At 47.4% G+C, this 26209-nt stretch overlaps 1 protein-coding gene across 14 annotated transcripts in view; it reads left to right on the top strand.

The window, feature by feature from the left end:
- hfp (Poly(U)-binding-splicing factor hfp) overlaps positions 1 to 26209 on the top strand; it is a 158378-nt gene that overhangs the window by 97354 nt on the left and 34815 nt on the right. For all 14 annotated transcript variants that reach the window (XM_050193919.3, XM_050193928.3, XM_050193923.3 and 11 more), the window contains 2 exons: positions 3892 to 4057; positions 25474 to 25901. In XM_050193919.3, the coding sequence (XP_050049876.1) occupies positions 3892 to 4057; positions 25474 to 25901 (594 nt within the window). The remainder of the gene's footprint in view (positions 1 to 3891; positions 4058 to 25473; positions 25902 to 26209) is intronic.

Genomic DNA, 26209 nt, shown 5'->3' with positions numbered 1-26209 from the left:
GGGTCAAGCGCGTTGGCTTTTATACATCAGTTGTCGAATGTTCCAGAGTAATCGTTGGGACCCGCGTGTCTTCCACAAAGTTCTACATTATTCGCGTCACGCGCACATGCAATCAGATTACACAAAGCTTGGTCACAGACAGCGGATGGAACCATCGATAACATTCCAGAAACTTCCAATGCATGCAGGCGTGTCTTGCGCTGTGCGATAACATTTGTTAGGCGGTGAAACGTGTCGCCCGATAAAGACAAGTACACGTGTCAATACGTTACCGGAAAACAAATATTTTTCGACATTCATTACACCACCAGACTGCGATTGTATGATACGTTTTCCGGCCACTAGATCCCATGCAAGTGAGAAAATGCATGAGGCATGAGTGATCGAGAACAGTATAAAGTCGCCCACTGCGGCAGCTTTACTGCAATACTTGCCCGTCTGGTGCACTTGAAAATGCTGGCATACACTCAGTTTCTTATTCTGGTACCAGCAGATCACCTCTGGGGTTGTCGCACGCCGTATTCACAGCTATTGCTGCCAACCCTAGTATGATAAGCACCTTCACCTATTTATACAACAGTGCGTGGTGTTGATAGAAGCCTACTGCACACTTTTAATTGGCAATAACCCAAACACGCTGTCTTTATGTGCTGCAGACTGCAATCGTATACGTTTTCCGGTCGCTAGATCCCACGTAAACAAGAAAAGGCGCAAGCCGTGCTCGATTGAGAACAGTAGCCACTCGCTGCATCAGCTTCCCCGCAATACTTGCCCGTTTGTCTCGTGAAAACGCCGGCGCAGGCTCAATTTATTATTCCGATACCAGCAAATCACCTCCTGGGTCGTTGCACACCACATTCACAGCTATCACTGCGAAACATATTATGATAAGCTTCTTCACCTATCTGTTTCACAGCGTGTGAGGCATTGTGTCGTTAGTAGCTTTGCGAACTGGGGATGTAGTCTCGGAGACAAATACTTTTGTCGATAGTGACTCCTTTGTGGGACACAGTGCTCAGCCAGCCAATCAGATCATCCTGTTTTGTTCAACCAGCCAATAAATGCGAACTGAAAGTGATTTGGTAATGCCTTGTTAACTTGAAGTTGTAAAAACCAGAAAAAAATTCTAGATAAGCGATTCTTTAGATAAGTTGCAAAAATTGCAGTGAAAAGTCGAGTTCTTTCTAAAAAATTCCCCACTACTGACAAGTTTTTCAATAAGAGCCTCTAAACTGGCTCTTCGTAAAGGTTTCAAATAAAAAATAAAAACATAGCAGAGGTATTGACTAGCTCCGTTTTGCGGCACTGCCATTTTATTCAGTGCATAAAAAGTGCGTAAGGCTGGTCTGCATCGCGGTAGCACTTGGACCTAGAAAGGTGTCCTCGAGCTGCTTCACACATTGCATGAGCCCATCATTCCCACCACTGCACTTAACTTTATGTCGCAGGAAACGAATCGCGTTTCTTGTTTCAGCTGATGTCGGCACCTATTGAGGTCTTCGCCATCGCCTTCACCGCCCGCTCTGCTTTGCTCGTAGCCATCCCAGTGATTTTGGCGTCAGTAAATTCATCTGTCACCAGTACATCCTGCTCGCATAGCGCATACTCGTGAATACCCACGTCGCTCTCTACTACGCAATGCACACGGTTCAGACTTACTGGGAACCCTGCCACAGAAAGCGACGTAAGGATTCATGAGTACCTGCTATGCAAGCAGGATGTACCGGAATGCACTCGGCACGTGTGTTTTTATTCTACGTTGCATAAAATAAAATTTCTGTCTGACGTGTGTTGCGTAAGCAAAATTAAAATGGAAATCACGCCTCTGTTGGTGTGATTTCGTGTGATGAGCATGAGCTCTAGTGACACAGTTTTGTCACATACACACTCACCGTCGCGTTTATTGTACCTACGACAATGGTAGCCTCTGGGGTGCTGTTTACGCTGCGCAGCAGCACAGACCTCATATGCTTACTATCACTGTCATTGCTTCCCCCTTCTAGCGAAAGTGTAATTGAAAAAGGACTGCACATTTATGGACTTGTATTTGTGAATGTGCAATGAAGCTACCACTGCTTCTTAGAGTACACATTTCACTTTCGTGTTGTGACCAGTTCCTGAGAAAGAGGGTTCAACCAATTTTTTTCCTCTGTTATTGTCTGTTGTACTCCTTTACTTGGAAATAATATGGTGCCATTCAAAGCATTTCCCAGGGCGCAGCCCGAGGTGTTTCATGTTTTGCAAAAAATGCATCTTTTTTCTCCCTCTTTGTTTTTCTACTCCAAACAGCACAGCCTTTGCTGTTTCTATTGGGGTTCTTGGATATGAAGGGAAGCCTACCGTCCAACCTTTCCTTACACTCGACACTTGCAGATGGACCTATTTGGGTCTAGCCCTTACGTCACCGACTAGTTGCTCGATGAGGTTCCTTCGGTATGTCAAGTGTAACAGCTCCTTCAGTTCATTTCTTCAGCTGCATTTGCATAACCAGAAAGCTGTTTATTTACAGAAACTGCAACGAGGCAGAAAAAAAAAGCTTACAACACAATTTCATATATTTTTGCTCAAATTCTTCGTTTGTGCACTAGTGGTCAGCTCTGTCAACTGCACCCATGTTCTCAGTGTTGTCTTCATGATTGCTGTCATCAACACACTCATCCGATAAGGTTTCTTCTTCGTCGGTTGGAGTAACGTATAATATAACCTTCCTCTTCGCTAAAGTCATCACCATTTTCAATAAAGTTAGGAGAATCATTCCCATGAAATGTAATCGCAGAGAACACTGCCAGGCATCTACAGAGGAAAACAGCGGCACAATTCGGTGATGCTATTTTGCTTTTTTTTGCTTTGTATAGTGCTGCCATTTCTAGGGAACATCGTAAAATAAAGGTCGTGTACCCTTGTGTGACTGTTCGAAATAGGGTACCACCTATCTTTTGAAAAACGGATGTACGCAGTTTAAGCCTTTGTGAGCGCCTCCCGACAGTGGACTGGTACAGCCATTCCCAGATGGCAGGTGGCTCCCGAAAACAGACCAAAGGGTTACGGAAAAAAAAAAGCTATGTGCAACTATTCCCCCTCACCTCCTCCCTCCTCGGCGTTGTGTCCAGCAATTTTTCATATTTTAATGTTCACGGGTTGGCAGGTATGCTTCATGTTTCTATCAAATTGGAAATTTAGCCTCTCAGCTTCATATGTCCTATCTTGCAAAACCATTGTGAAATGCTAGAGGCTTGGATACTCATAGAACAGAATACATTTTTTCTTTATCAGTATCTTTTAGCCTAACTTTTTGAACCCTTTGGCTGCCACGTTTGAGTATACTCATTTGCTCTTTTCAGTGCATTCCCTGCCTCTCAAGAAGCAACTCATGCAAAAATGAACATTGCCTACCTGTTGTACAGTCTACTGAGAGGTCGTAAAAATACCGGAAACTTGCTAGTTAAATTTCTAATAGCAGGTGGAGCATTAAATGTCTTGGCGCTCTCTTGCTCCATCTCAGCAGGACAACCATGGGAAACAGTGTGGCAGGTCCGTCTGTACTTTGACTGCAGACAAAGGGTTTTGTAAACCTCTGATGGATTCTGCGTTAAAAGAAAGCGAGAATGCAGAAACAATTTCTATGCAGCACCAAATATCCGCTGAAGTAGCACACGAAAAAAAAGAACAGCAGTTCAAGGGGTTATTAAAAGGAACCCTAAGCTATAAAACAGGATTCAGTTCCCCACACCACCACCCAATTTTTTATGTTTTATGAGAAACATTCACAAACGGATGTTGAGCCCTGACCGGCAGTGAAAATTGGGCATCTGAAAGATGTGTGTGTGTGACTGAAGTGTGTGTGTGACTGCAAGCGCGGTATGTGACAAATATTTGCATTGTTATTCACAGGCCTTGGGGCTGTCATCTCCTGGAGTGATTGGTTCTTCACCGGCGGCAGCCGTCATCCCTCCTCCCGGCCTGACCATTCCCACTTTGGTTCCCCCTGGCCTTGTCGGGCCGCCAGGTGTCCTACCACAGCCCGTGCTGGCTGCCAATGCACCTGGCATCATCACTGGTCAGTCGCATGCTGTTGAAAACTTCATCATCATTGTGGCAACAAACGTCTGCCTATGATCTGATATTTATTTGTTTACTGTTGTAGTAAAGAAAGCAATTGTTTAGAACTTTTTATTTGTTTCTAGTTTAGGGCAGAAGTAATTTATACAGAAGGCAAATGCAGTTGCTGAGTGATTTTTCATAGGCCTGATTTTTCAGACCTACTCTGTATACACTCGAACCTCGTTATAACGAAACGAAATATAACGAAATAGTGGATATAATGACGTAAATGCAAGTTCTTTTGAAATCTCTATAGAGATCCATGTACCTTAAATCTCATGTTAAAGAAGTAAAGTTGTTCTGCCAATGGATATAATGAACTAGATTTGTCTTGGAAACCAAACATACTGACCGTTGCGCATTGAGCAAGTGACTTTCCGCCGGGCTCCACACTCGTTCTGCGCAGCAGTTGGAAATTCGTGCATCGAATACACTGTCGAGCAACACTGGTCTTTCCATCGCTACGCGCACAGTGACCGCGCACAAGCAGCACTTCTTTCTTATCGCACCACTTTCTCGCTGTGGCACGTAGCTGGCAAAGCTAGGCGCACCCTCCGAGATCGCAATCTTGGAGGCCACGCCTAGCGACGCCGTGCCACATATAGATGATGCTTAAACACGGTGTGCTAGAAACCAGGGCCTCTTTATCGCACTGCAGTGCACGGTGCTGTGCTGGCGATTGCTAGGCGTGACCTCCGATATTGCTTGAAACCGGCACAAGTGGCAGAGCCAAGCCGGTAGGCGCTCACACAGTGGAGCCGCGGGGCCATGAGAAAGCTGCGGATCAGATAGTTTCACTTTCAAGGGCCGAATGTGTCTGTTTATACATCTGCATTTTTGGCCCTGTGCCAAGCTCTGCCAGCCGTATATGTTGACGGGTTTCACGACAATATGAACGAGTGAAGTGGAAAGCTGAAGCGAAAGATCATCACATTAGTACATAAGGACGCTGTTCTAATGGCTGTCGCCTCATGGGCTAAAAAGTTCCATGTTGTACACGTCACAGAGTCTGCTGCTGTTGTTTCATTGAATTTTCATCGCATATGCGACTGCGTAGCGGTTCGGCAGGCCGGGAAGCCAGTTTTCTTTGCATGTTTAAAGTTGTGCATACCATTAGACGTATACTGCAGTAAATGGCAATAGACAAAGCAATTTCGGCTTCAACTTCGTTATAGCGCGGTTTGAGTGTATTTGTAGGATTGTTGCAGAAGTGCTTTTCATCTTTAATGGCTTCCCCAATGATTACATCACAGACTCCATACTGAATTAAAAATTAAACCACTGCTTGCTGCAAGCGCCGTCGTGATGACACAGTACTGCAGCACAAGGTGTAAAAAACCAACTGCAAAGCCTTCCAAACCATTTCTTCTCTAGCTTTGTAATGGTATGTACTGCACTGCTTTCTTTCAGTTGCACGCTGGCACTGTATTTGCATTGCACTTCTGCAGCAATCCATGCTTGCTGTGCAATGAGGTTTGTTGCATAGCTAAACATTTTTGAATTGGCAAGTGTTTGACACAGGTGAATAAGGCATACATTGTCTGGGGCCAGTTGGTAAGTCAGGATTATTAAATTAATAAGCTGCCATGCACAGGGGTAAATGAGGCTGATGACCAGTAAAGGATGTCCAGGCATCTTTTCTAAGCAAGCGGTCTTTTCGTTTAATGAATGTCGCGAGAGCGGCTTCCAGAAATGCTTTGCCAGCGACTGGTTGTGGCAGCAGCTGTTCTGTGGAATCGTAACGATACCGAAGTTCAGATGCCATGCCATGTCTTCCTTGATTTTTCAGACATGGTGCACGCCTGCGATGCCGCAAAACAGCAAATGTGATGGCCATAAACAAAGTTGCCATCATTGATGTCACCCGTTGCATCACTTCCATGCCATTTAAAGCTTGTGGGGCGTCCAGCAGATGTTGACGCTCCCTTGTACGGACTGTGTGGAGGGTGCAGTAGTGGGAATGCTGTGCGAATCGACACCGACTGGAATTTGCGGTTCCCAAAGCGTCTTTTTTAACTAAACTGCGCTACTGCTAAGCCACAACATAGTTTTGGCGATGCAAAAGTTTAGAAGCTACTGTCAATTACATGCAATACAAAGCATGGCGGCGCTGCATTCATCGATTGTATTTGTTCATAGTCTTACAGTCAGTAAGGCAGCTGTTCTGACAGCCGACCAAATCCAATTCACTCACCGGCAAGGTGTAGAGACGACTCCAGTCGTGATACAAACGAATGGGGGTTTATTCCCAGTTAGGTACAAAGGACGCATACAATACAGGGGTTACGGCACTCGGGTGTCAGTCGCAGACTACAGATGAAAGCTCCCGGTAAGTCTGTTCAGCCACACAGGCTCCGAAGGTGATTCAAGAGCACCGGCGGTGAATCTGCCTGCGTACCTCAGATTCTGAAGGAGAGAAGTGCTAAAGAGAGGTCGAGAAGGGCGCACTCATTGGGCACTGTTCCTACATGCAGCACACGGCGTAGCGTGTGCCACACGTGAAAGCAGCAGCCTCCATGTTGCACCAGCGGGGAATGTATGCTATGCAAAATAAGGCTAGAATGGCATGTCCCCAGCGATCACACGTTTGGATGGCCCAAGTTGCACCCAGGAACCGGAGATTAGCTTTCAAGGGGTCCTTACTACTATAATCTAAGCCCATATGCAATATTTTTTTCTCTGAACATAAAGGGTTTTCTCAGTCATCACTGTTTCCAGTGCGCACCACTTATGTCACAGGCACTGTCGGCGCTGCGATGGAAAATTGTGGGCGTCTTTTCAAAAAATTGGCTGAAGGCTTAGCTTGGTTAAGCCTGGAAGATTGCGAAAGCAATACCCTTGGCTGCACCTTGGTTCGGCTGATGGTGTGGACATGGTTGCTCTTTGTTAAACTTATGGCTATACATCATCAGACATAGCACAAGGCGGCGCGCCGACCACTGTGAGGAGCCGAGCTGTAGCCCCATTCATCCTCCTAGCGTGACGTCACACCAGCGAGCGCCCTCTCTCGGTAGCGCCGCAGCAGCGGTGCACAAGGCTTCGCCTCCACCATCGATGCCGCGAGCTGGGGCCCTGTCTCTCGGTCTGGCGTGACGTCACACCAGCGAGCGCCCTCTCTCGGTAGCGCCGCAGCAGCGGTGCGCAAGGCTTTACCTCCACCATCGATGCCGCGAGCTGGGGCCCCGTCTCTCGGTCTGGCGTGACCTCACACGGTCACGTGACGCGCAGCTGTGTAAGGAGGCGCCATGACCACCAATGGGCCGAAAGTGCGAGCAGTATTGCTTTTGCAATAAAAACCTTTCTGGCTTGCTTCGGTAGGTTACGGCACAACAGGCAGGTAGTTTGGGTCAAGAAAACGAGAAATGTCAAACTTTCATGCAGACAAAGTGCTGCTGCAAAGTCACAAAGCGCCAACTTTGGGGACAAGGCTGGCTTCAATCGAGGGCAGTTGATGCACTATCCAGCCCCCTAGAGCAGAAAAATCAGTGGCTCAACGGTCATCAATCTAACCCATACAAATGGTCTCGCGATCGATTACGGATGAGCCACCCGCAGGATTAGCAACAGCATTTTGGAGAGGCTGCATCAGCTCATTTTCAATATGAACACTTTCATGGGCGAAGCAAGTTACATCTTCCTGAGAAGGAGTCACAAGCTGTGTGTCTAGAGCAGACTCTGTGAAGTAACTCATTAGGTGGCATCTGAGTGTACTCGAATGTGTCCTTAATGTCTCTTTGTTAGCTACGGACACTGTCTCAGATGTCGCAGAGTCACTCAGCAACTTAAACGGATAATAATCATCTCTTCCCACCCAACTCAGCCAACCTTGAAGTTTCCTGCAGAAGCCCCTCACTTTGTCACCTGACGATACATTACTCCCAACCCCTTGCATGCTGGAGTTTAAGTGATGGAGCTGCTCAAACACATCACACAGATAGGCAAGCTTAGTGAGAAATGAAGGGTCTTTGAAAGGCTCTACCAGCCCCTTGTCTTCTGCTATGTCTTCTGCTAGAAAAATGATCACTTCCTCTTGGAGCTCAAAAACCCTGAGCAGGACTTTTCTGTGCGACAGCCAACACAACTTCATGTGTAAGAGCGAGTGCCATTGTTCTGAACCCATCTTCTTGCACAGCAATTTGGAGAAGTGACTGGCTTTAGACCTTGCTTTGATGCTGTTCAAAGCTTTGACGCTATGCTGTATCACACTCGCTAGCTCATGGCTCAGTTCCTTTGATGCCAGGGCCTTCTTGTGAAGCATACAATCTAAAAATACAACTGAACTGTTCACTTGCTTGTCAAGGCCTAGCAAACCTGCCAACCATTGCATGCACACCACCAGTGAATGCTCCCATACATATCCCAACTAAGTCCAGGCAGAACAGGCAAGCCTGCATTTGAGTGGGATTTGAAAGTACAGTAGGACTGGATTTGGCCGTGCCAGGAAAATCGGCCTGAAAAAAAGCACAAACACGTAGTAGGTAAACAGCCACCAAGTTTCATTGTCCTTACTGTAATGCTTCTGGAGAATTAAATTTTTAAGTGACGTATTTTGCCCCATACTGCAGTTTTGTTATTTTTTTGCTTCAAACTTGCTTCCGTAGCAAAGCACAGTAGGTGACAGGGCAGATTCCTTTTTACTTTTTCTTCACTTAGAAAAACATATTGTAGTCTAGCACTAGACCACTTTTGTACTATGTACAGTAAAACCTCGTTAATTCGAACTCAGTTAATTTGAAAGCCCAGATAATTCGAACGTTTTCTGCGGTCCTGTATTTTCCGATGTAAATTTGACCAGATAATTCGACCTGGTGGCCTAGGCCAACCTGGTTAATTTGAAGATTTGGGGTGCTATGCGGCAATTCCCGATCCCCATTTCACCGCAGACCCGACGAAACGACGGCCATTCGGAGCCGTGAGGCGATGCCACATAGCAATCGCGATTATTTATAGGTGAAGTGCCTGACCCGTAGTACTATTAGCACAAAAATCAGTCTACGGTACGCCCAGCACACCGCTGAAATGCATGCCTGCAGAGGAGATGTGCTTCACTGCAATGCAGTAGGTACACTGGTTTTTGTCGCATGCCCTCATCCCCCATTCCGCACGCTCCTCACAGTCGCAGCTGTCACAGCGTCAGCGCATGTTCCGTGCCGCTGCCACTGGCTGCCGTTCACCCATTCTCTCTCCATTCCTGCGGCGACGTGTGCGTGCAACGCTGGTCTGCCCCGTTTCTTGGTGTGCGGTGGTTAAGGGTGTTGCAGCTAGCGTCCTCCGAACACCATGTCGATCTTACAGCCAATGGACCAAGGCGTCATTTCTAACTTTCTTTATTTCCTTAAAGACCCCACACGGGGGTATTACGTAAGGGGTGGGATTGCAATAGTTAAAACAATGTTAGTCAGGGTGAGAGAATCACTGACACCTATTCCGTGAATGCAGATGAACTGGTGATGGCAGCGATGTCGTAAGGAAGGCCATTCCAGTCTACGACTGCACGAGGGAAGAACGAGGACGAGAAAGTGACAGTGCGCATTTTGGGGCGAGCGACACTTAAGGGGGGAGGCTACCCTGGAGACCGAACTTTCTTATTATTTAAGATATCCAGATGAAACTTTCAGGGTACGTTCACACCACCGAACTATGAGGAACTGCAAAGTTTCATGAAGATATGTTTATTAGTTCCAGAGTTATTGAGGTCTAACTAGGTGATTCATGTATATGCCTGAGGAAGAGCCTGGAGAAATGCCAGGACATCGTATGAAGCTGAAATTCACTGTGATGATCCCTTGATAGATATCCCAGGGGGCTAAAGAGCCCTTTTCTTTAATTTCCCCCCAAAAAAATTTTAAGACGACCTTGAATTTGATGTAGCCAATAATGACCACATTCATCAAAAATTAATTGCTTATTATAAATTAACTGCACCAGCTTTCAAAAAAAGAAGCCTGTTACCCCCTGGCAAAGTCATTCAGGAACAGAATAAAAAAAACGGCATACAAATCTGAAGAGCGGTTCTTGAGATATCACCTTCCCCAGCACCACTACTAGCGAAAAAATCCATTCCGAGAAAACAGGCCTTAAAGTTGAACACATGTGTTTTTTTATTAGAAAGCTCCTGCAGAGCTTCTAATTAGCTCTTGCGGCTCCAGGTACACTCAGTGTGTCGGATTTTCCACTGGCGACAGCCGAAAGCACAGTTCCGCCGCTGAAAAGCGTCTACGCAGTTGGCACTCGCAGCGGAAGATGGGAAGTTCGATGCTCGTACAAGACGCATATCGCGCTCCCGTGCACCGAACATCTGTACTGTCTTGGGCTTTGCCGGCATCACGTGCTGCGAAGAACTAGCGAAAAGAAAAAAGCTGAGCAAATAATCTAAAAGATAGCGCAAGCTCATGTTGAGGCGGACGGAGCAAGGGGCAACAACGACGCGAGCGCGGCATCAAAGGGAGCAGCCGCCGCCGCCCGCGCAGCAGCCAATGGCAGGTGCGCTTTAGCCCGCGAGATTTGAACGCGCTGCTCCGGCCAATCAGCGCTCCGCATCACATCGCGGGAAAACGCCAATAGCGCCTCAACCGCGCCGACGATACCATTTTGCAAGGCGGCAAAATAGAGACAGAGAATCCACGGTCAAAACGACACCAAGATGGCGCGGGCAGGCCGCATGGGCCGGGAATGGCGCGCGCGCGAAGTTTGACTTCATTTCGGCATTTGTGCGTGTTTTTTGGGCCGCGGTGGCCTCAAAAGTAGCGTTAATTTTGGTACTTTACGGTTGAATTAGGTGCTGATAATTACAGAACAGGTAGTTTATGAGACATACAACCCAAAAATATGATTTTTCAAAAATCGACTTTTTCGCGATTTTTCAGTTTTCAAGGGCCGCGTCCCCCCTTAATGAATGACCAGTACGACCTGATGTTCGTGCCGGTGGTGAAATGTATGGTGCATTGGCGAGCAGACTGTAACAAAATTTGCGAAATAATGATAAGCTGGCGATGCGACGGCGATACGAAAGAGTTGGTAAACTGGAGTCGGCTTTTAAGGATGATGCGCTGATGTCGTAAGAATATGCTGAGTGAATGAACCTAGTAGTGTGATTCTGTACGGCTTCAAGGGCGTTAATAAGGTAAATTTCATGCGGGCACCAGATAGCACAAGCATATTCAAGTTTAGGTCTGATGAACGATTTGTATGCTAGTAGTTTTACGTGGGGAGGAGCATCTCGCAAGTGGCATTTAAAAAAACTCGATTATTTTTAACAGATGTTCTAATGTCATTCACATGTGAACACCAGTCAAGGTTGTGAGAAATAGTGATACCTACCCTAAGTATTGGAAAGCTTTAACTGGTTCAATAGGCTTGTTTTCTATTACGTAAGACAATATGAGAGGATTTCGACGGCGGGTTACTGACATTGCTTTGCATTTAGAAGGACTTAGTAGCATTAGCCAGTCATCACACCAATGTTGAATATTGTTTAGGTCGTTCTGAGCAACACTTGGTCACTCATGTTAGTTATGGTGCGGTAGACAACACAATCGTCAGCAAATACGCGGATGTGACTAGAGACATTAAGTGGTAGATCATTAATATATATTAATAACAGGAGGGGTCCTAGCACAGAGCCCTGTGGGAACGCCTCATATTACAGGAAGCGGGTTAGAAGCACTATTATTGATTTGCACAAATTGTGAGCGATTAGTAAGAAATCCTTTTATCCATCTTAGAACGTTAGAGTGAATATTCAACTGGGAAAGTTTCAGAAGCAGGTGTTGACGAGCTGCTTTGTCAAAGGCTTTTGCGAAATCGAGGAAAATTGCGTCAGTTTGTGTATTAGTATCGAGGTTTTAATGCAGAATCATGAAGAAAGATGGCCAACTGGGTTTCACAAGAAAATCCCTTGCAGAAACTGTGCTGTAATGAATGAAAAAAATTTTTTGTGGCGAGAAAGTTCATTAATTTTGAGAAAATGACATGTTCCATGATTTTGCAAGGGACGCTTGTTATGGAAATTGGGCGGTAGTTTAGTGGTGAGTTCCTATTACCCGATTTGTAGACCAGAACGACCTTGCCCACTTTCCATTCAATCGGTAGATTACCTGTGGTTAATGTTTGGGAAAACAGCAAGATTAAAGAAGAAGCAGAAATGATTTTGGTGTTTTTTAGGAGTTTTGAAATAATTTTGCCAGGGCCAGCAAACGATGACATCTTGAGGTTTTCTATAATGCTGCAGGTACTGTTTAAAGGGCCTCTGAAACGGTTCGGACAAATTTTGTAGATTCGTAGGGTACGGCTAAAGTTAATCATTCGCACCACAATTTGTGTGAAACGTCTCTTATTAATGGCATCTTCGGCTGGTCATTTTTGAGCGCTATCGTGAGCAGCAGTGTCTTTGGCTGGTTGAAAGATGGTGCGCACCCTGCTTTCGGCTGGTTCTTCTCAATTGCTCTCCTCCATCTTCGAGCGCTCTCAAGCGCTCTGAACCTTGTCGTCGGATCAGTTGACGTGATTGGAGCGTTTCCCGCAGCGTCATCACAGTGCAACGGCACTGCCGTTGGCGACGGTCCACCGTAGCTTAGGCAACCTAGGCCACTGCGTGCTGGCGTATAGACGAACGCTTGTCCCATGGCGCATCCACCGGTTTTCTCAGCAGTGCCAGAAGCTTTCGATAGGTGAATCGTCGGATGTTGGCAGTAGTCACATGGTTTGGCATGTGCCATGTCTTCCTCCGAGAGCAAGCCACACGTTCAGCTTGCGTGCTTGTCCTCTACCTCTGAGTTCAGGGAACGCTGGATCTGCCCGACTCTGCTTCGGGGGATGGAGGCAACCAGTCGATACCATTAGAGAGCTACGGACGATTACAAGTTACCCTCCTCCATAGTCATCCATTTTCTCCTCAACTCGTTAGCTGAGTGATCGGGGCTAAGCTCCGCCTTCACTGGCTATGCGTCATGATGGCACATTGTGTCGTCAACTTTTGGTTCTCTAGGAACAAGCTTGCGAAGCCTCCAAACTCTCCGCCAGCTGCTTGGCTGTCGACCCCAAGCGAGAGCTATCGAAGCAGCGTGCGTTGCGAGCGTTCTGTCGCAGTGCCGAACGTGTCTGGTATTCCGGTAACCACAGGCTAGCTGGGCGTTTCGACGGAATGGTGGAGGCATAAACTCAAGCTGATGAAGGAACTTTAGCGTAGACGTACGTGAGCTGCCTGATCCGTCTCTACAGTCCAGCCACCCGTTGGCGCATAGCTTAACCAGCCAAACTATGAGCTAATATTGCTCTAACCAAGTGTAAAACATTTTAAACATTTACTAAATGTGTTAACATTTACACTCCTGCCAAAAAGTCACACCAGCAGCAAAGAATACATTTTGTTACCGCTACTGTGTGTGGTTGAGCTCTGTGCCACCAGGTGGCTGCACCGTGCAGACCATTGACATTTGCACTTTTGCTCATATCGTGAAACGGCAAGCAAGGGGACATGGCCAGGCCATGTCCCCTTGCGCTTGCGTTTACCCTAATACCGGACTCGCGAAACGCTATTGCGTTAGTAATCTGCCGATGTAAAGTGACAGCCACAAACGCGCAAATCCTGGCGCCGATCAGATAGCGGCAGTCCGATGCGCTGCAGCCACTCCGTTCGTCTGCTGCCTTGCAGAGGGACACGATGTCGCAGCTTGACATATTGCCAGTCGCTACGTTTGCAGTCCACAATGCAACAAAGTCGAGTCATAGTGCTCGCGGAAAGACTAAGACCGACTCTGACTGCGGAGCTCCCGTCAAAATGGAGCACATTGTAACACAAGCAGACGACGCTTGCTGTGTGCCAGAAGTGTTTAAGTGTGGTGTAAAATTGTTCTTGTGCATTCCTTTTCTGTTACTTTCTTTTTATAAAAACAAATTAACTAACATTCCAACTATTACGAACATCATTTGTTCACCATAATGGTGGAAAAATTAACGATGATGTGCCCTGGGCAGCCAATCGGATAGCTCGCCCACATGACGTTAATTGGGTGATTTACGTCATATGGGTAGGGGTGGCTGAAAATTCCGCCAAGCAGTGTGCTGCGATCAGCAGCAATGTACATTTTCAAAACCTTATAATAAATTACACGCTTTACGCGGAGCGCTCAGATGCGTCAAATAATGATCAAAAGGAGCTACTTTAATGACGCAGTACGTTTGTAGAAAATTGTCAAAATTGTTTCTGGGTCCCTTTAATGAAATGATGGCAGGCATTTCTGGCATGGCAGGAGCAGAAATGCTTTGAATGGGCGTATCGGATTCCATGGTGAAAACTGAAGAAAATGTTGTGCTAAAAATGTTAACACAGTCAGCACCTGATAAAGGATCACCCATTTCGTTTGGGATACTGATAGTACAGGGTGTGTGAGGATTAATTATGTGCCAAAATTTTTTCATGTTATCAGTTATCATGCGGTGCAGATCGTTTGATAAAACAAATGTTTAGGTCCGCGGATAGCATCCAAGTAGACATGCTCAGACTCGTCGTATCTTTCCCAGGCTCCAGGGCTTGATTTCATTTTTGCGGATTGAAAAAGACGTTTCTTTTTGTTCTCGAGAGCTTTAAGTGTTTTGTTAAATCGTGGCTGATATCGATTAGCGCGAACGGTTATAATCTCAATGTACTTCTCTGCTAGGGCGTTAAGTTTATTCTGAAAGAGAGACCAGTTGTTTTCCACAGAGCGCAAATGAAAATTTGATTCGAAATTTTCATAAAAGTTGTGTAGTTCTTGATTTATTGCATCATAGTTGCCTTTGTCATAGAGACCGATGACCTTTTTGTAAGAACGGCGTAAGCTGGGAATAAAGGTGAAGGTGGCATGAATTACTTTATGATCACTAATTTGACAGTCTTTCGGGATGAGTGGTTAGTATAAGGTCTAAAATGTTCTCAGTAGCCTGTGTTACGCGTGTTGGTTTAGTTACTAATCGTGTTAAAGTTAAGGCAAACGTCAAGGAAGTCCTTAGCACCTGGTTGGTTTGAACGTAGCTGCACAGAAGACCAGTCAAATGTTTGGATAGTTGAAATCTCCGAAAAGCAAGATACATGCATTCGAGTACTTTTGCACTAAGTGGACCAGAATATTGTTAAGTTTGAGAGGAAAATCAGCAGGACTGTTAGGGGGGTGATAAAATACACCGAGAAGTAGCAGCTCTGAATTAACATTGAATTTTAGCCATTGGATTTCTAGTTCAGATGCTACGTCAATCACGGAGCAGGATAGCTGCTTATTCACAGCAATAAGAACACTCCCCCTCTAGACCCCTGCCTATCTTTACAGAACGCAGCAATATTAGGAAAGTCGGTGAGGATTTCTGCACCAAAAACGTCATCAAAAAGCCACGTTTTGGTGAGTACAAGCAGATTACTTTCAGATGATGACAGAAGGTTTGATACGATATTACGTTTAGGAAGAAAATTGGGTATGCTAGGAAAAATGACTGATAAAGAAAAGGGCAGTTCAGGAATAGGTGTAGAATATTGGACTGTCGGTCAGTTGTTGCGCGGTAGCTATAATTCCTTGACTTGTTGGGACGATTCATCGAAAAAGAATCACTTGGGTCCGATATGCAAGGTTTTATACCGAAGTCAAAAAGGTACAGCTTTGCTTTTCGCATGTGATAAGGTGCTTACGCGTGGTTTGAGTTTGTTTGGAAAAATCTTTGCCAATGCTGTACCCTTCAACTTTCGACCGTTTGCCAAAATTGTCTTTTGTTTTAAAATTACAAAATTTAACAATAATGGGACAGTTTCGGCCGGGAATTTGGTGTCGAAGGTGATGCGCACGCTCGATTTCATCAGCTTTTACACTTATGTTTAGGTACTCGGAGCAGTGGCAGGCGATTATTTCCTCTGAGCGTGCGAAGGATTCGTTAGAAGTGTCAGATATGCCATAAAATATCGAATTACTTTGTCTAGAGCGGTTTTCGGCATCCTCTAGTCGGCTTTCCAAAGTACAGACACGACAAACAGTTAGGACAGTGTCAGTTTGTACACACTGCAGCTGCTGTCGCATGGGCTCTATATGCTGACAGCTGGTTTCCACCGTGGCCAGTCTCTTACTCAGGTCCGAAAGGGCGTTGGTTGTTTCTTTTCATTGTGTTTTTAACTCTTGCACATCACCCAGCAATTTAGACTGTCCTGCAGATAGCTTTTTTAATTCTGCAAGAATGGTAGCCGTGTCAGGACCAGGATTTGTCTCGATATCTACAGCGAGCAGCAAAAGAGAGCGTACAACCGATATTAGCAAATATTAGCAAACCAAATTAGCAAACACTGCAGGCCTGGCAGCTGGACCAGAAAGTAATTACAGTCGAGCCTCGATATAACGAAGTCCAATTTGCAGCCGAAAATTTCATCAAATCACGAGTTTCGTTAAGTCGAGGTTCGCATGTTTCGGCAGTCCAAATAAAGATGCAGGATCTTGGAACACACCTGGTGTTTGGCACCTTGTAGATAGCAAAATTACAAAGATAACCAATAAACCCCGGAACTAATAACAACCAAGAGCGTGATGCCCGATAGCCAGCGGGTACGAACACATTTTTCTCCATTACATGTACGGTGAAGAGCAGGTCTGCAGCAAGCGCCGCGCCTAGTGCTCATAGCTGCCACTAGATGTGGCCATCAGTGCCATCATCATGATTTGTCACCATTAAAAAAAAAAAAATTCCTTTCACGAAGACATGGCAACCCGTAGCGCAAAGAAAAAAAAAATTATGCACATACCAGAGCTATCAACTTGAATATTCTTTTGAAGAAAATTGGAAGTTCTATTAACTTGGTGGATCCATGAGGCCACCACTTACCATTAGAGCGCTTAACGCTCGCAGCCATCGGATGATACCGCGCTCAGTAAAGCAACGACGACGTTGATTCATGAACGCTGGAATATTTTATTTAACTTCTCGCAGAGCAATTCTATGCAACTCAGGTGGAAGCGAAGAACTCCGTCAGCTTCATCTGCTGCTTTTTAATAAGCGTCGGGGTTATAAGACGTTTGTAGGTTGACAGGGCTGTTAAAGGGAAGCTGAAGAGTCTGTCGAATTCAATAAGACGCTCATATACGGATGCGGGAACCTTATAAACCATGTAGGTAAAATTTGGTTTTTTTTTTTTTTTTTTTCAATTAGGGGCGACGTAATCGTCGGTTGAAATTGCGCTGTAGCTCTGCCCCCCGTCGAATGCTGCGCGCTGCTGCTGACGCTGACGATGCGAGCGGAGACCGGAAACCGCGGTGTTGTGACGTCAACTCTAGTGTTTCGTTTCTTCGCAGCGTCCGCGACTGTGCCTGACCGCGTTTGTTTCTGCGTGCGTGCCATCGTAATCTGCTTCGATCGACCCTGCATTCCTTTGTTGGTGCGTCTGCGTGTATGTAGAGTGGTAGTCAACGTGCGTGGTAGTCAACGTGAGTGGTAGTCAACGTGGGAGTCAACAGATGAAGGTCACTACACGTACTGCATGAACCGGGAAGCTTTTCACGCGTTTAAACCGTCTTTGTAGATTGCCGACAGCTTTGGACAGCGCACAAATGCCGACGATCACATCCCCGCTTACGTTCCACGAGGAGGCATGCAGGAACACAACACTACAGTTGTTTGACCGGAAACGAGCTCATTAGATCGGCGAAAGATCGGCAAGATCACTAGATCGCTTTGCAAAAAACATACTCACCAAAGAGCATTTCCAACACGAGGGGATCCCAAGACTTTGCTTTCGTTCGCGTCGAAAGCACTGCTCGCACCAGCATCGTTTGCTTCTTCGAGAGGCCGGCTCTTGGCAATCGGCTCGTACATGTAGGGAGTAACGCCGAACTCCTCAGAAAAACGCAGTCTCTCAAAATTTTCCATTACCGTCTCAGAAAAACAGCACCAAACTACCTGGCACCGCGCTTCATGTGTAGCAGCAGCGGTCGGTTACTAGTGTTGACGTCACGAGGCGCCCGACCAATCACAGGCGGAAACGAGACGCGCGAGCTGGGCGTGTCCGCTGCTGCACTTTTCGTCGAAATAAAATATATTTGCGCTTTCTTTCGCCCAATTTCGACACGATATTCGAATTCGGAGGGTTGAAAACCATTATGTACAGATGTTCACTCATTTTTTCTGGAAAACCATTCAGCTTCCCTTTAAGGCTTGCTCTTGTGAGTGCGCGCCCGCATACGTGCGTAAGAGATCCACCGCATCCATGACTTGCTTCGGTGCAGCTATCATGCATTTCAGCGACGTACGCCACAAGCTTAACCCACAGCTCCGGAAAGTGTCCAGACTTCGGCACGTGGGAAATTTCTCACCTTCCGAAAAGTGAACAAACACGCGGGATAGCGAAAAGATACGGGTAGGGCCATAGAGCAAACATAAAATTGTAACTACGTTGTAGCTCCCATTGGTCTAGCTTTTTTGGCAGGGCCATGTTTTGGTTTCGATTGTAAGTCGACCCCCCAACTTCAGACATTCAAATTTTAAAAAAGTCGTCGACTTACAGTCGTGTAAAAACGGTAACCAAATGAGAAAATGTGCCCAACGACCACTGTTCGTAAACTTGCTTCCGGTTGGCGCTTTCCCTTTCCAACAGGCCTGTGACGTCATAGCATGATGCGTTCCGGAACTTCTGAAGCACTCCGGCTAGCACTACAGGAGCGCATCCGCTGTGGGTTTCATACTACATGATAGATGGCGCAGCGGCACGCTCTGCTCCACGTATTGAAGCGCTCCGGGAAAATTTGAGCATCAAAGGGCGCATGCAAATCACTGTATGCCCAGCTAAAGTTTTCGTCTGCCTGTCAAGGAGGCTCCTGGTACATGCGTGCGATGCGCGAGGACTTCGTTAAATCAGAAGTACAGTATTAAGTGACCTCGCTAAATCGCGAAAGAAAATACATGGTTTTCAGTGGGGCAGAGATTGGGAAAAATAAAAAGTGTGTTATTTCAAGAATTTCGTTAAATTGAGGTTCGTTATATCGAGGTTCGACTGTATTAGATTTTTTAGCAAATAAGCTGTATGGTGGACTAACCTGCATAACGGGAGGAAGCTGGTTAGACGTCTGTTTAGCAGCACAGCCACCAAGCCCACTGAGGGATGTAGAAGGGTGAGGCAGTTTTAAAGCCAGCATTCCCAGAAGTGTTGCTGTCGATGGTTTCTGCCACGATGAAGGAGGACCACAGGCTCAGATAGTGGTGTTGTTTTCCACTGCCAAGCACCAGAAACTGGTAAGACTAATGCGCGGAAAGTGCATCCGTCATTGCCATGGGGCAGGAGCTTGAATACAGTTGTCGTTGTTGGACAAGTTGAGGCCAAAGCAGCAGGCAAATCCGGCATACCCGTTGAAGTACAGCGCTGCACAGCGCTGTCGCAGGGTGGCCCCGCACATGCGGGCAGGGAGCAAGTCGAAGAAGGGTAGATGACAGGAATGAGCGTGAAGATGACTATTCGGACGAACGCCTGCATAACAGGAGGAAGCTGGTTAGACGTCTGTTTAGCAGCATAGCCACCAAGCCCACCACACGAGGAAGATTTACCACCACCACCTGCTCGAGCGCTTGCTCCTTTGCTACGACAACGGCAAGGAGTACTCCATCGACTCATCGGAGCCATATGTCTTATTGTGTATGCATGGAAGCAAGTGGAACCCACTTTGATCATGCGGTGTTTTGAACATGCTGGCTTCTCGAAGGTGCAGTTGGCTTCGCTGAGTATCCGAACTTTGAAAATGATCAACAGATGTGCTACTCGGACCTGGAGAGCAAAGCTACCGCTGATGCGACCATGGGCGATGACAGCGACAACGACGACGACGCTAACGAGCCCTCTCGAGCACCCGCTCTTGGGGAATTTGTCGGATCGCTGAACGTTATCTGCACTTTTGTTGAGTGCCACGGTGGAAATTCTCAAATGCGGCACGTAGTTGGCCAACTAGAAAACATAACCCTTTGAGCCTCGAACTACAGGACGGGGCAAACCAGCATCTCTGATTACTTTAAGTAATCCAAAGATCGCTGAATAAAAGTAGCACATTGCTGCAGCGAAATGTTTTGCCTGGGGTGCATGTTTTTGTGTGGGTTCGGTTAATTTGAAAACCCGCTTAATTCAAAGATTTTTTGCGGTACTGATAGCTTCGAATTAACGAGGTTTTGCTGTATGCTCAAATTTGAGAAATAGTTACATTTACTGAATCAGGGTTTTGGCATTCGAACGTTCAATGTATTTGTTAAGGCAGGTGCTATTTCCTTTTTCACAAAAATAAGTTTCGATTCGGCCTTCTAGGTTTAAAGCCTTCTTTAAATGTAAATTCTATCAAAGTCAAAGATACATGGATTCTCCCAGGGCATAAGGTAGTGTCGTTGGCCTGCTTTATAGACAGTTGCTCTTTGATGGGCATGACTTGAGGATTCCCATTTCTTTTGGTCACTGGCTTGACCTGCTGTCTGCCCACATTATCACCGCCAGGCAGTGTGGCGAGTTATATCACAGGAACACAATCGGATCCATTATACCGGCACTGTTGTCATCACTCGCATCAGAGGCACACGCACATATGCTGGCTGCATCCTGTATGCACACGAGGAGCTTCAAGCCAAACTTTGATATCATAGCTCGTAAAAGAAGTATTGAGGGATTCTAGTGATAGTTTCACATGAGTTTTGACTTGATGCAGGTAATGCTTCATGTCAATGCAGTGCAAATATTTTTTTTAAGTTCAATTATTTAACTGAATTGTCGCTTCTGCGTGTATATATGTGCATCTTCCGTGGTAAAGTGTTTGTTTTAGGGGAGCAGTAGGATTTTCACGGTTGTGTGGTCCATTAACCAACCTTCCATATGAGATCACCATGTGTTCAGTTCCAGCAACCGTGTACTTGGCAAGAATACTGCAATGTTTGTTGAAAGTCGCAAACGACCACCATACATTGTTGCACCCGTGGTTGGGGGACCGACGACACAAGAGAGAGAGAGAGGGAGCCGGCGAACGGACGAGGGGGGCCCCACTGCACCACGTCCCGGCCGGCGCATCTACTAACAACCTGATCTGTTCCACCGGCTTTTCGGCGAACCGCCTACTCAGTGCGAGGCGCGGGCGCCCCCGACAAGGATGAAGGCCTCGGTGTGGCCAAAAGAGAACCCAACGAGTGAAGTGCTTTCCTTCGAGGCTCCTGCGTGCACGGCCGACGCCGTCCTGTTTAGTTAACGCGCAGCAAAAGTTAGCGGAGTCGCCCAAGAGCAACAGCAATTAGTCAGCCCAACGGCGCGAGCATTCATTTACATTTTTTGGTGCCGAAACCCGAGAGTACTTCGCCTGCTGACATCGAAAGCGCCATGGAATGACTACAGAAGAAGCAAGCTGCCCTGCGACAAGCAATCGAGAAAATCATCGCAGCGGCCAGCAACCTACTGCAATCGCCAGCCATCCATGTCGATGAGCTTGAGGAACACCTCGACCTTCTCCTTGAACAAACAGATGAGTTGAAATCTGTTAACGATAGCATCGAAAAGAAGATAGATCTTCAAGAATTAGATGCAGAATTAGAAGCTTGCGCTGCATACACTGAGAAGATCTGCTGCCTCAAAACAAAGATTAAGAGAGCTCTCGGCAGTCAGACAGCCAAAGAGAGCCGGTCGACAACTCCGTCAGTGACAGGCAACGCGTCAGAGCAGGAAGCATACCACGTTGGTTCCGTCCCACCTGCGGCATTCCAGCCGCTATCAGCAACAACCAAATTACCCAAGTTGGAAATCGCAAATTCAGCGGGGACTTGCGCTCGTGCAGAAATTTTGGAATCAATTTGAATCGACTATTCACAAGAACAACACCCTGCCTGCAATAGCCAATTTCCAATACCTTACAAGTTACTTAACTGGAAAAGCTGCCGCTGCCATAGAGGGGTTGCTGATAAGCGAACGAAATTACGATATCGCGGTGAAGACCATCATTGAGAGATTTGGGAAGGAGGACGTCATAATTGAGGACTACATGTCGCGCTTGCTTGACGTCCGCCCACTGCACAATCTGCAGGACATCGAAAGGCTGAGGACCCTCTACAACGAAATCCGCTCCGGAGTCCGAAGTCTAGATGCGCTGGGAGTGTCTTCGAGCACCTACGGCATGCTGCTTCTCACCGTCCTTCGTAAAAGCATCCCAAGCGAGCTTTGCGTGGCGTACTTCCGACGGAAGGCCGCCTCACCTGAAATGTCTCAAGACGAGCTTCTCGGTTTCCTCGATTTCATGAGGGAGGAGGTCAAAAGCAGAGAGAGAGCCTAGAGTACACTACGCCATGAGTACCAGGACACCGCAATCAGACAGAAAGCACCTATCAAAGGGGACGCTCGTCCTCAAAACCCATCGGCGCCTGTCCTCACCGTAACCGATGGCGGGGCGCAATGTGCATTTTGTGGTGCAGAAGGGCATCAACCAGCGAACTGTGTCGCCCACGTACCCATAGACAAGAAGAGGGAGGTGATGTCAAGAGAGAGGCGCTGTTACAAGTGTGCGAAAAAGAAGCACCGTGCCGCTGAGTGCAGAACTTCAAGGTGGCTGAAGTGTGCAAAATGCTCTGGACGACACCCAACTGGCGTCTGCGAGCTCAATCAAAGACTGACATGCCCTCCTTCAATCGAAGATGCTGCACCAGCAGAGACAACAGTGCAATCGTCGCTTCAGGTGGGGCCAGAACTGGGAAAGATCAGTGTACTTCTGCAGACTGCACGAGCATATGCGGAAGGCCAGCACAAGAGTGCTCTGGTCAGAATGCTGCTTGATGGTGGCAGCCAGAGAACATTTATATGACGGGAGGTTTTCCGGCACCTCAATCTTCGCGTCATAGGAGGGGAGAAGCTAGCTATTTACGCCTTCGGAAGCGAGAGACCCATCTGAAGAAAGAAGGTGTCATCGCGTGGAATGCTGGCTGTGAAACTGGCGCAACAACACCAGAGTCCGGATCGAAGCATTAGAGGTGCCCGAGATGTGCGGAGACCTCCTCCCACCACCTGACGACTCCACGGCTAGCATCGCTCGTGAACAAGACCTCCAGCTTGCTGACACCTTACCTGACGGCTACCATCTTGGTGTTGGAGTTGAGCTGCTTATCGGGGCCGATCACTACTGGGATATAGCAACAGGAAATGTCAAGCACCTCGGTAAAAAGCTCGTGGCCATGGAGACTGCGTTTGGGTGGACATTGCAGGGCACGGTGTCTACAGCGTCCGTCGCAACCCTCCTAACTAGCACCGGAGTGATGCGGGTAGGTGTGACCACAGCACCCGACAAAATTTCTCGTCAACCGGAATCATTCTGGGAGATGGCGCGCCTTGGGATCGTCGACGATGCACAGCTGACCGCCAAAGACGACAGCGTTCTGCGGGCCTTTGAAGAAACCATCACCCACAAGAACAGTAGATACCAAGTAGCTCTCCCATGGAAAGAGAACGTGTCAGACTTGACGGACAATCAGAGCACAGCATCGCACAGACTTCACTCATTAACGGTGAAGCTGCTGCGACATGAAGAAACTATTCCAGACTACGATCAGGCAATCAGGAACTACCTGCAAGCTGGACATGCCGAGGAAGTGAACGAACTGGGTGAGTCCCCGCTGGGGCCCATTTACTACATGCCACACCGAGGTGTTGTCTGGCCTGGTAGCAAAACAACCAAGTTGAGAGTCGTATTCGATGCCTCCTCCAAAGCGGCAGGAAAGCTGTCACTGAAAGACGTCCGCTTCGCTGGACCTAATCTAAATTCAAACGCTCACCCAAGCCGAGGCCGCCGTAAATTCTTGCCCATGGGCTTTCGTCTCTTCGGACGTGGGGGAGCTTATGCCTTTGATTCTAGCCCATTTCCTCGTCGGTCGCCGGCTTGTCTCCCTTCCGAGAAACCACCAAAGTCAAATCGGTAGCAGAGACACGTCAATAGAGGCGACGCGCCGGGCTTGTTCACTCATTCTGGCAACGGTGGAGACGCGAATACCTACTGCAGCTTTGCTTAGTGCATATCACAAAGCCAGGCAGAGGGAGAGGCATCGGTGAGGGAGACATAGTTCTCCTCGTGGATGATCGGGCTCCACGCCAGATGTGGAAAATGTGTCGTGTTTTGGAGACCTTTCCTGGAAGAGATGGCCAAATACGCGCTTGCAAGATCCTTCTCCCGAACCAAAGCGAACTGCGACGATCCGTACAAGCCTTGTACCCACTCGAGCTCAGCGAGGTGCCAGCCTGTGCGAACAATGGTGGCCGGGAATGAGCAGGCGCTCATTACGGGGGAGGTTGTTGAAAGTCGCAGATGACCACCATACATTGTTCCACCCGTGGTTGGGGGACCCACGACACCAGAGAGAGAGAGGGAGCCGGCGAATGGACGATGGGCGCCCCACTGCACCACGTCCCGGCCGGGACATCTACTAACAGCCTGATCCGTTCCACCGGCTTTTCGGCGAACCGCCTACTCAGTGCGAGGCGCGGGCGCCCCCGACAAGGACGAAGGCCTTGGTGCGGCCAAAAGAGAATGTAGACTTTGTGTTTCTTCTCTCTTTCCTTTCTCCTTTCTTCGATCTATCTTTTGTAAATAAATCAGTCTCGAAACGGATCCCAACGAGGGAAGTTCTTTCCTTCAAGGCTCCTGCGTGCACGGCCGACGCCGTCCTGTTTAGTTCATCATCATCATCATCATCATCATTAGCCTGGTTACGCCCACTGCAGGGCAAAGGCCTCTCCCATACTTCTCCAACAACCCCAGTCATGTACTAATTGTGGCCATGTCGTCCCTGCAAACTTCCTAATCTCATCCGCCCACCTAACTTTTTGCCGCCCCCTGCTACGCTTCCCTTCCCTTGGAATCCAGTTTGTAACCCTTAATGACCATCGGTTATCTTCCCTCCTCATTACATGTCCTGCCCATGCCCATTTCTTTCTCTTGATTTCAACTAAGATGTCATTAACTCGTGTTTGTTCCCTCACCCAATCTGCTCTTTTCTTTCTACACCCATCATTCTTCTTTCCATAGCTCGCTGCGTCGTCCTCAATTTAAGTAGAACCCTTTTCGTTTGTTTAGTTAACCCTATTCGTTTGTTTAGTTAACATGCAGCAAAGTTAGCGGAGTCGTCCCAGAGCGACATCAATTAGAGTCAGCCCAGCGGCGCGTGCATTCATTTACAATGTTGTTTAGCCATTAAAATGAGGACAATTCCACTGTAGACAACGTCGGGCTTTATCAGCCCAGCTTGCAAAATCACAGTAAGTTGGATCCATTTCTGCTTAGACGGCGACTTAGCCCAGATGGATGTCATGCTATTTGCAAACAGTTCTGTCCATCATAAACAGTGGCAGACATTGAGATGCATTCATTACCACATGTAATGCAGGTGTGACTCCTATGCCACCGACAGCCGCTCTCATCCCTCCTCCAACCATAGTGACCACACTACCCATGTCGGCACCTAAGCCTGACCTGCTGAATGCAGCAGCGGCAGCACTGGTTACAACCACGACAGCTGTTGAGACGGTGATGAGCCAGGCCACCTTTAGCCAAACTGCTCTGAGCCAGGCGGTGCTGAGCCAGGCAGTGTTGAACCAGGCGGTGCTGAACCAGGCAGTGCTGAAGCAGGGCAATCAGGTGCCAGCAGCTAATGCTGCTGCTGTGCCAGGTGACACACCCAAGGAGGATGACGATCTGGCCAAGAAAATTGCTGAGGAGCTCGAGCCGCAGACACTGCAGCAGCAGGAGAACATGATGATCAAAGGCTCCAACGCACGGCACATGCTCATGAGGAAGTTGATGCGACGGACAGAGGTAAGCTCAAGGGGTTCCCAAAATAGCTCCCATGTAAATTGGAAAATAGGTTAAACCAGAATATAGATTGACCCATTGTTTGCAGTTTATTAAGATTGCACAACAGTTGATCCCAAAAAACTTAGTTTTATTCTGTTAATTCACTCATTCATCAATGGACGATAACTGAACATGAACTGTCAGTATTCTGCACATCATTGTCAGTGATATCTGTGCATTTATGATGTTCTTCTTGGAGGATGATGGACACAAAGGGTTGGGGCAGAGTGACCTCAGCAGCGGGCTTTTAAGTGTTCTCGGTTTGTCAC

Source organism: Dermacentor andersoni, chromosome 1, assembly GCF_023375885.2.
Source record: "Dermacentor andersoni chromosome 1, qqDerAnde1_hic_scaffold, whole genome shotgun sequence".
Classification (NCBI taxonomy): domain Eukaryota; kingdom Metazoa; phylum Arthropoda; class Arachnida; order Ixodida; family Ixodidae; genus Dermacentor; species Dermacentor andersoni.
Note: the sequence above shows the minus strand (reverse complement) of the source record. Positions and strands in the feature narration are given on the sequence as shown.